The sequence below is a fragment of the Carlito syrichta genome, unplaced genomic scaffold, assembly GCF_000164805.1.
Source record: "Carlito syrichta isolate Samal-C Ts95f unplaced genomic scaffold, Tarsius_syrichta-2.0.1 Scaffold315561, whole genome shotgun sequence".
NCBI lineage: Eukaryota > Metazoa > Chordata > Mammalia > Primates > Tarsiidae > Carlito > Carlito syrichta.
The window spans coordinates 681407-692741 of NW_007259657.1; the positions used below are offsets into that span (position 1 = coordinate 681407).

Here is an 11335-nt window from a genome sequence, read left to right on the forward strand (position 1 = left end):
GCTACCATGCCCGGCTGATTTTTTGATTTATTGTAGAGATGAGGTCTCGCTGCCCAGGCGGGTCTCGAACCTGCGGGCTCAGGCAATCCACTCACCTCAGCCTCCCAAAGGCGCGGGATTACAGGCTGAGCCGCCGAGCCCGGCTTTTTAAAAAATTTTTTGAGTTGGAGTCTCACTCTGTCGCCCAGACTGGAGTGCAGTGGCCACTCCCGGCCACCACAACCTCGACCTGCTGGGCTCTGGCGATCCTTCCGCCTCAGCCTTTCAAGTAGCTGGAACTACAGGCGCGCGCTACCACACTTGGCTAATTTTTTATTTATTGTAGAGATGAGTTTCGCCAAGTTGCCCAGGCGGGTCTCGAACCTGCGGGCTCAGGCATTCCACTCACCTCAGCCTCCCAAGGCGTGGGATTACAGGCTGAGCCACCGAGCCCGGCTAAATATGGCTTTCTCTGAACTTTTCAACTTTAAAAAGTATGAGAAAGGTCAGTTTTTCAGTACTGCTAACTTGACTGACTTGTTCTTTGTGGAAGGAAGGAACATTAAGTATTTAAATCATATTTCTTAAGGCTTTGGATATCAGATTTCCTTTATTCTGTTTCTTCTTCAATATAATGTTTAACAGGCACTTTTTATATGCTGTTACTTGAGTGATGTGAGATTTGGATTCCTGAAGACATCAATTTTAGCAGTGGCTGTGATACTGTTTGGATAGGTGTCTGGATTAATCTAGTTAACAATTCTTAGTACAACTTGCATAAGACAATATAACTTGCTTGCCGGTCCTCTAGTGACTTGCATCCTTTTGTGTTTCTCTCCTTGCTCTGAATAGCCTGATGGTAGCTGCTCATTGTCTTTTGTCTTAAATGCACTTGTTTGAACCACACTTAAAGTCCAAAGTCTATATTCTTGGTTTTAAAGTTTCCACTTGACAAGGTATTATCAACAGTCTACATGAAATCCTCAAGTAATAATGACTTTTCAAAGATCGATAATGACTCCTTGACCCACTTCTTAACATATTTTACCTAAAATATTAATTTAAAATGTTGTTCTTCATTGCCTCTTATTTGGAGAAGAGTTGAACCCCAGAATTCATGTAACTAGCACACTTGGATGGCCATGTGTCCTCTGAAGTCAGTTCAGTTAAAGTCTTCCTTTGGCATCATGCCTCAGCTATTCTGTGAAAATGGAAAAGGAAATTTACCTGCGAGGTGATTTTCAGGATCACTTTTGGGGTGATTCAGCTTTCCTGGTTGAGATTCTAGTTAGAATTATGATTCTGGAGGGTTCTTGCTGGGCATCTGCCCCTGCAACCTGTCTGGTAGCCTTGGGTTCACCTGGACAAGGTAGCCAGATGTGGATTCCACTCCCCACCCCTCCATTGGCCAAAGCACTCCAATGTTGTCTGTTTCATCTGTTGGGGTTCTTGGTCAGACTTAATTGACAGAAAACTTATTTAGACAAAGGAAAAAAGTTTGAAAACAGTACCTGCTCCAATCTCTTAAAATAATTAGAAATGGAGTCTCAGACAAGTTAACTCCAAGGTAACAAGAACTTTGTTAGGGCTACAGTTAGGGCTCAGGTTTCTTGGTTCCTTTCCTCCTTTGTCTCCATGGTAATATAACCATTGTAATGGCCTATATTTGCATAACACTTTATGGTTTTCCTCAGGGTCAATCACATATAGTATTATACCTAAAGTTACATAAGTGATGGGTACTGTGAAATTACTTACTATTGATCAAGAATGACTACTGATTAGCTTTGAATTAAGATTTCATTTATTTCATGTCAAAGGTGCTTTAAAATGTACATTCCTTACCAATCGAATTTAAATCATGATTAACCTCAGTTTAATTAATCTTTACAAAAATGTTTTTGGGTGTTCGGGATCAGTTTTAAGTTGAACTCTTAGGTTTATTGAATAGGAAAGGATACTAATACTGTAACTGTTTTGGAGGAAATGATTTTATAATATCTCACCTTGAATTAAGACTATCTTATAAGATAGTCTTAAAATTGACTAAACAGTTTAAGTGTTTTAACATTTAAGTGTCAAATAGAGAAATCAAACTAAATTTTGGAAAAAAGAAACGGTGTCTGATTGGAAATACGTAAACCAAACTTTCAAATGTCTTTTATTAATAAAATTAAATGTTTGACCTCAGTATTATTCTTGTGTCAAGTTAAATAATTGTACTGTTCCTTTACAGATTTGGATAAGTGAAGACAGTAACAACATTGAAGCATCAAACCAGTGGAAAGAGACTGTTAGAAATCCAGAAAAGGTTGTTACCAAGTGGCACAAATTAGATCCATCCTGAAGACTTCTTTAATTTAGTGAAGAACTTGAAATTCCTTTAGAAGACTTACAATTCCAATTTGCTACTAATGAGAAGAGACAAATCAATACACTTGTCAGTTGATTTATGGAGGCCATAATTATAAGATGTAGTAGATCTGGTAGAAAACTAAACTTGGTAAAAAAATATAATGAATTTTAGCAGATATCCCAAATGAAGGAAATGTTTTAAAACTACCAAACAGACACAGTACAATAAGAGGGTAGTATTATTAGGACATGTAAGCAAATAATACAGCCTATGAGTATATCATCCATAGATAGTTCTTTCTGCATTTTTTTTTTTTTTTTTTTGCCTTTGTTTTTTAAGCTTTACCTAGATATTCAAAACCTGGTATAGTGAGTCACTGAATGGTCGGACATTTAGAAGACTTTACCATTATTTTAGTGATTAGATCTTTGTTCTACTGTTTACCTCTTGCTACATATTTTCTCTCAGTAAAAATTAATTCAATCATTTCAACTATTTTCTATGTTTGTGAAATGCTTGTACCCTGTGTTTACCATCTCTTACTCATGAGGCATCACATTGCCATTTTGTGAGCGGTTTATCTCCAAGAAACACCAAGAAACTTCAGAAATAGAAATCACATTTTGGCAGAAACAAGTGAAAATACCAGAAGGCCAACGTTTAACTGGAAACCCAGAACACATGTATTTTGCTGTTTTCTTCAAATATTTTTACTCTGTTTTACTAGGAGTTGAAATAAGAGTATCATCCATATGGCTCATTATAACTAGCAGAATTAAATGAGTGTAAATAAGAAATTCAGTATTTTGTGATAATCATTTCCTTTTTTACAATTTTTAATTTATTCAGTAATTCACATTAGTGTAATTTTCCATGTTTTTTCATAACCATGCCTGATAATACTGTATAACAAATATTCTCTATTGCAGTTGCCTTTTGGGTCCTTATTGGAACTCAGTATATGGAGGCAATTTCAGCTTGGTTGGCTACAAGAGATATGTCTAAAAAGAACAGCGTTTTAGACAGATGACATTGTCCTTGATTTGGTAGATACTTGACTTTATTTTTTATAAAGAATAGACCCAGTGCTCTGTGATCCTGGGCTTCCATTTTTCTTCCTTTCTTTGTTATGCAGATGCCAAGAGACAGCTGCTGATGTTTCAAACCAGAAGCACACTTAGGCAGTGCCCTCTTCATTCCAATTCTTGTGTTGTGTCTCATTAACATTTTCCCAAATAAACACCTAATTCTCCATTTCCCAGGTGCCGTCTCCCCCAGCTACAAATGTACATATTTTACTTCCCCCTTGCTGCTCCCGCCCAGATCCTTGATACCAGTGGAGCTGACACTGGACATTCTGAAATGCTTTTGTTTTAGATTTGTAAAAATGGCATATAGGTCATTACTCACATGGATTTCGAAGAGAAATCATCTTGTGTGATCATGTTTTGAATCTTTGAGACAAACGCAACTATTCTTTAGTTGTTTTTTAAAAAATAGCTTTAGCCGGACTCGGTGGCTCAGCCTGTAATCCTGCGCCTTTGGGAGGCTGAGGTGAATGGATTGCCTGAGTCCGCGGGTTCGAGACCTGCCTGGGCAGCGAGACCTCATCTCTACAATAAATCAAACAATCAGCCGGGCGTGGTAGCGCACGCCTGTAATTCCGGCTACTTGGAAGGCTGAAGCGGAAGGATCACTGGAGCCCAGCAGGTCGAGGCTGTGGTGGCCAGGAGCGGCCACTGCACTCCAGTCTGGGTGACAGAGTGAAACTCCAACTCAAAAAAAAAATAAAAAATAGACTTTATTTTTTAAAGCAGTTTTAGGTTCACAGAAAAATAGGAAGGTACAGAGATCTCCCCCCTTACTCCCCCACCCCTGCGCCCCATCCCCACCTTTCACATGGTCAACATCCTGCACCAGAATGGTATACCTGTTACAACTGAGGCACCTGCACTGGCTTGTCACTTTCAGCCACAGCTCACACATCAGGGCTCCCTCAGGGTGTCATGTAGTCTACAGGTTGTGACACGTGGTGATAGGCGTCATTACATTATTACAGTATTACATGGGGTAGTCTCACTGCCCTAAAGTCCCTCTGCAAATGCAGCTACTTTAATAGGTACCAAAGACATAAATGTATGCAGTGGTGTTTCGGCAATAAATAACAGGTTTTCTTGGTTTTTAAAACCTCGAATTTTATTTTTACAGTTTTCTGTGTTAATGATTTCAATTTAGAACTTGTAATCATGTATTTTACTCGAGTTTTAATTATTTAATGTTTTTAGGATATGTGTATGATGTATAATTTGACGGAAAGCTATGACTTCATGGTTTCTTAGAATCCCAGGTAATGGAAACAATAAAAAGAAAACCTTTTCATTTTTCACAAAGTGTATCAGCTACAGCTCTCATCAGACTGGAGAAGGGACCAGTGAGATTTTGAACACATGCCACTGCTCTGAAAATGATCTGAAGTTCAGTGTGAATATAGCTGTGTGAATTTCTCTGACACTAATGTACTCAGCAGCCAGGTGAAAGTCATATTTCCCAGTAAAAGTATTCAGTTTTGTTCAAATATCTACTTACTTATGAAGGATTTCAGAAATGTGCAATAAATTTCAGCTTTTCATATCAGCAGTAATGGTGTGCGGTATTATCTGGACGTGGACTGTCTCCCCCTGTACCCGACTTCTTCCTGCCCCTCCCTCAGGGAGTGACCTCTGGCCAAGGCTGGTCTCTGAAGCATGTGTATATTCCCAAGAATGAGTCAGGGGGTGCAGGTGACCATGCAAGGCTGAAAGCAACATGGTTGTCACTTTTAAATTGAACACAGCGGGTGGAAATCTGAATGATTAGCTTGATAGCTTTTATTATAAAACTGCTTGCTATCCTGCCCGAAGTGTAGATTTTTCACTGACCTGCTGCCATCAGTGCCTCTCGTGAGTTTTGTTTTTTTTTTTTTGAGTTGGAGTCTCACTCTGTCGCCCAGACTGGAGTACAGTAGCCGCTCCCGGCCACCGCAGCCCCGACCTGCTGGGCTCCAGCAATCCTTCCGCCTCAGCTCTCGTGAGTTTTAATAAACCCACGACTCTCCCTGCTGGACCTGTGGGTGACTTCTTTGGAACAAGTAAACATTATGTGCAAGCCCTCTCCAATTTGGGGTTACCATGTTAGTCTTCTTAGACGATAAAAAGTTGTCTGATTTCATGCCAAACTAAATCACTGGGTAAGATATGTTTTTTAAATGATACTGTTTATTCAATATTGACTTTCATATTTGTATGCTGTGGGGCTTGTTTCTGGGTCACCATTCTTTAGTTTGTGAGGCAGGGGGATGATAGAAATATCTGCCTTCTATGATAGGAGATTTATTTTTCACCAGTAATAAATTTGGTTGACTGTGGCTCTAAATGTCTTTTAATTTCTGGGTCTTTTGTCTTTCTTAATGATGTATGGAATTTTGGTCTTGGAACAACAACGTTTTTAAGTGTGTCGTTTTATGATACATATTTAATAATTAAGTGCAGAGCAATCTGTGTAGCACTTCCTGCCAAGGACTGTGCCAGGTGTTTCCAGGGATGCAAGGATGAGAAGCCTTCATCGTTTACATGAGGATTTATATCTTAGGAGGGAGATAAAGCAACATAAAGCAGGATTGCAGAAAGAGCAGGATTGGGGGTATGGACACAATGCTTTAGAGCCTCAAATAAAAACTGAATTGAATGCAGCTGAAGGAATTGGGAAAGGTTTGTTGGGCCCCAACCTGAAACATATACCAAGCCATGGAGCACAGTCATTCTTCACCACTGCCCTGCCTTCCTGGCAAGCTCATTTAGCTTGTTTTGCCAGCTGACTCACTGCAAAAAGCAGTTTGTACTTCCTTCTCTCTCTAACCTTTAACCCTCCTGCTGCTTTCTTTGCTCTTAGTAGAAGATCTTGTTTCATGACTCACAAGTAAAATGCTTTCAGTCTTTCCTTCAGTTTCCTGCCACCCGCCCACCTTCTCTTCCATGATGCTGGAAAGCTGGTCCCTGCCCATGGATTCTGACCCAGCCCTCTGCATTTTCTGGACTCTCACTCAATTGTGCCCAGTCTCTCCTGTTCCTTGAGCCTCTCTGATACTACTGGATTTTTCGTTTCATCTTTCAGGCCTCCTTGATCATGGCAATCTCAGAATTGGTTGGTGCTGTGTTTGATGTAAAGAACTCTAGAGATGTACTTTTGGAGGTTGACAAAGGAACCCATGGAAACTGCAGTGGACTGAATGCTGTGACCCCCAAATTCAAATGTTGAAACCCTTATCCCAAAGTGGTGGTAGCAGGAGGTGGGGCCTCCAGGAAGTGATTGGATCATGAGGCATCAGTCATCAGGGCATTAAGGGATTAGTGCCCTTATAACAGATCCAAAGAGAGCCCTCAGCTCTCCAACCAGATGAGGTTACAGCGAGAAGATGGTTGTCCATGAGGAAGTGGCCCCACCCAAATTCAATCTGGAGGCACCTCGATGTTGGACTTGCTAGCCTCTAGGACTGTGAGGAATTCATTTTGGTTGTTTCTAAGTTGTCCAGCCTATGGTGTTTTGTTATAGTAACCTTGGACTAAGACAGAAACATCGCAGGAAGGAGGAGGTCGTCTGCCTGCTCAAGGCAAAGATCCCCTGGTCACACTACGAGTGAGCCAACGGTGGCCAGTGCAGATTCCCCGGGCACCAGAGCTGGTTCCACTCCCACAGGGGTTTCTAATTGCTACTGTCTTTCTTCCACCTGACTGTTCCCAAGCATAGCCTCTATGTCTGCCTGCTCAGTAAGTGCTAGTCACTGGTAGAAACAATCCCAGCAGATTTGTAAATACTAAGATTTTAAGTGTTGTTCACTCAATGAGTAGGAAGGTCAGTTTCTCAGTGTGGCATCGGTCACGTCACCTGTCAGGCCTCTCTGTGTGTTATTTCCTTCTTTAAATCATTCTGGGACCTCCTACCCTGTTCTAGATTCTGCCTTGTCTGGTCTCCCCTTCCTAGATAACTTTTAATGACCTCTTCTCTTGAGTCTCCCATCCTCACGGTTCCACTGAGACCCATGTTGCAGTTGTAAATGCCTTCCAGCTATATATTTCCCATCATGACTTCTCAGCTTTCTGAGCAGTAAATCTTCCCCCTGGAGCCATTTCTTCCCTTGTTTCCATGTCAGGATGTTCTGCTTATTTTCTTACTGCCTCCCTAGCCTGTGCTTTTCTTTCTTCTTGGGTTGGCTTGTCTTCATGGACCTGACCTTTAAAAATTGGGAGTTGGCAGGACTCATTTCTGGGCCATCTCTGCTTCTCTCTCTACGCTGTCTCTGGGACTCCGTTTCCATGACTTCAGATGCTCTCTAGTGTGGATGTCACATTTATATCTCTACTCAAATCTTGCTATGTGTTCTGCCATCTCATAGTTCATGTGGACCTCTCTTCTTGAACGTGTTCTAAACTAGGGGTCCCCAGTCCCCGGGCCATGGACCGATAGTGGTCCATGACTTTTTAGGAACTGGGTCACACAGTAGGAGGTGAGTGGTGTGTGAAGCAAGCAAAGCTTCATCTGTATTTCAGCTGTTCTCCACCACTCTCATTATTACCTGAGCTCCACCTTCTGTTGAATCAGTGGTGGCATTAGATTCTCCTAGGAGCACAAACCCTGTTGTGTCCTGCGCATGCGAGGGATCTAAGTTGCATGTTCCTTATGAAAATCTAATGCCTGATGATCTGAGGTAGTGCTAAGGCAGTGATGCTAGCACTGGAGAGTGACTACAAATATATATTTACATGAGCAGTGAGGTTGGACTGCGCATTCCCCCTACTCTGTGGTCTATGGAAAAATTGTCTTCCATGAAACTGGTCCCTGATGCTAAAAAAGTTGGGGACCACTGCTCTAAATCAAACTTTTGATTTTCTATTCCTTCCACACATCTGGTCTTCCCTTTTTCTCATCTGAGTAAAAGGCACTATCATCCACCAAAAACTAGGAGTCACCTTATAAATGGATAAACTCTGTTTCACTATTCTCACAACACTTCTGATACCAGATGTGTGGGTTTTCTCCACCCAAGTGATTCTCCAGGTTTCTGTGGACAACAGCTGAGTGTCCTACAATTTAGGTCAGTTCTTACCCAGAGTTGGCACTGACCCCACAGGTAAAAGGCTCAGTCCACAAGACTGCCCCCACTTCATATGCCAGTCATATGTGCTGGGCACCCAGAACACCCATAAATTCGCAGTGTGACTGGGCTGCGAGTGGACCTCCTCACCACTCCTCCTCAGGTTTTGCTAGAGTGGCTCACAGAACTCAGGGAAACAATGTATATATACTGGTTTATTATAAAGGGCACAACTCAGGAACAGCTAGATGGAAGAGAGATATAAGGAAGGGGTGTGGAAGGTCTAGGCACCCTGTGGAAACACCACCCTACCAGCTCAGTGTGTTCACCAATCCAGAAGACCTTGGAAAGCCTCTTCAGTTAGGGTCTTTATGAAGGCGACATTATGTAGGTGTAGTTGATGAAATCTTTGGACATTGGTGATCGAACTCGATCTCTAGCCCCTTCCCCCTCCCCAGAGGTTGGACTGGTTTGGGTGGTGGACCCAAAGTCTCCAACCCTCTAATCCCATGGTTGGGTCCTCTGGTAACAAGCCCCCATTGTGAGGGGCTTTCTGAAAGCCACTTCATTAACATAAACTCAGGTGTGGTTTTAAGGGGCTTGTTATGAATAACAGAAGCTTCTTCTCTTACCCTTTTTGCACTTGAGCTGTTTCAGGAGCCAGGGACAATCACCTATAGGAAAAGATGCATCTATTGCTCTTACAATGAAGAAATTCCAAGGGATTAGGATCTGTGTGCCAGGAATCAGGGACAAAGACCACATATGTATTTCTTATGTCATTGTCACCTGGAGCTCCTCTCTCATCTCCCAATCTCGGTCAACTGCACTATTCATTAACATACATTCTAGGTAGCTCTTGAGCCCACCCACTTCTCTATCTCTATTGTAACTTCTCTAGTCCAAGGCAACATCATCCCCTAACTGTAGTGTTAGACTCTCCCATAATCTGATTGTCATACCTTGATTCTCATTGCTCTTGTTATGAAGCCCCAAAACCTTAAGCACACCACAAGGCCCTTGTGGGGAAAAATCTTTTCCTCATTTCCTTTATATTCAGTGATTGGGGCCTATGACTCAGCCTAACAAATGACAGATTAACAGGAGAAAAGGCAACAATGTTTATAAACATTTACATGCATGAGAGTTCACAGAAAAGTGAAACTCAAAGAGGGAATTGGACTCTGGGGGTTTGGGCTTCCAGGGCTGATGTATTGTGGGGAAGTCACTAGAAACTCTGTAGAGGAACTAATGGAGATAAGGGCTGTTTTCTTCAGGTCTGTTTATACAAACTCATCCTGGTGCTGACTCTCTGTCTCTGGTGCTGAGTCCCTCACCTTCCTGGTCTGGGGAGTGGGTAGAACACCTGGACACAGCAGAATTGATGCCTTGCTTTTAGGTGCATAATGGCAGGGCAGAGAGTGCCTCCTAAATGCACTGAGGCTCAGTTGCCTTCAGCTCAAAATACTGTTATCCTCATGCCAAAGTGGCATAGTTGGGGTGGCATACCCTGTATTCTTTAGCCTGTTGTGTTGTAAGGAATAATTATGTCACTTAAAATGGTTTTTTTGATGACCAGTTAGATGTGAACATACAATCACACATGGAGAGACACACGAAAATGAGATTTTTACACAGTCCTAGGAGAGGGAGGGAGGCATGGTGTGCCATGCAGGAGACTATGGAAGGCTACATGGGAAGAATGCCCAGGGAGCAGGCTCAAGTAAGTAAGTGGGGAGCAGACAGAGGGTGGGGGAGGACTCAGGAGCAAGTGCCTCTACAGGGGTCTGGAGGTCACAGCAGAAAGCATGAGAGGATTTCATTGGATGTCACTAGGTGTGAATGTCACTAGGTCAAAGTCAGGATAGCACAAAGGGTACTGTGTCTGGGCCCAGCCTTATCACACAGGTCCCTGGTGGCCTGGGCATGGGGCTGTTGAGGCATCAGGAAAGCAGGAAATTTTTTAAATGCACAGCGACCTGCATCTGTGCATCTCTGCCTTCCATCCCAGCCTGGTCTTGAACTGTACTTGCTCCAGTCTAACTGCCCTGTCTGCGGCTCTTGGACCACAAGCACAGCCATCTCCCTTGGGGCCTCCACGCATGTATATCCCTCTACTCTTGGCTAAATGCACTTCCTTTTTGAGGTTCCAGCTTACGTGTCTGTTCCCCAGAAAAATCTTTTCTGACTTTTCAAGCAATATTAGATCCTATTTTCATATTATGTAGGATTTATCTCAGTTATGATTGGACAGTTACTTGTACAGTGTTTGTTCAGTGTCTCTCCTACCCTGCAGTTCCTGAAGGTGGGGTCTTGCTTACTGCTGTATCCCTGGACCTGCACACATGTGACCTGTGAGAGGGACATAGTCAATATCGGTCCATTCATCATTTTACTGACAGGCATTGTTGGGGTGTTGGGGATGTAACAGTGAACAAACAAAAATGACACACGGTCAGGTTTTATGGCTTAGTAAAGTGGTGGTTAAAGGCCAATATCTTACTGAGAGAGATAATTCTATATTATACATTCTTATCACATTTACTTTTAAAATTCATTGATGCATTTCTTAATCATAGAGAAGAGAAACATAGCTTCATATCTCCTTAACTCGTACTATCAAGACTTAGAAAAAAATAAATTCTGAAAGTCTAAACTGTTTATAATACATAATTAATGCTACCTTTTGTGGATTGCTGAGATAGTCATCAGATTTACCTTATAATTACATTAGCAGCTTAATATATATAATTGCCAAGAACAAAATCGTATTAATGTATTTAAAACATTTATTTTAAGCCGGGCTCGGTGGCTCAGCCTGTAATCCCGCGCCTTTGGGAGGCTGAGGTGAGTGGATTGCATGAGTCCGCGGG

The 11335-nt window shown here is 42.1% G+C and overlaps 1 protein-coding gene across 2 annotated transcripts in view; it reads left to right on the forward strand.

Moving 5' to 3' along the window:
• The window catches only part of TC2N (tandem C2 domains, nuclear), a 29678-nt gene extending 26858 nt beyond the window's left edge, over positions 1-2820 (forward strand). For both annotated transcript variants that reach the window (XM_008072957.2, XM_008072958.2), the window contains one exon: positions 2216-2820. In XM_008072957.2, coding sequence (XP_008071148.1) covers positions 2216-2326 — 111 coding nt within the window. In that variant the 3' untranslated portion in view covers positions 2327-2820. The remainder of the gene's footprint in view (positions 1-2215) is intronic.
• Positions 2821-11335: the final 8515 nt, after the last annotated feature.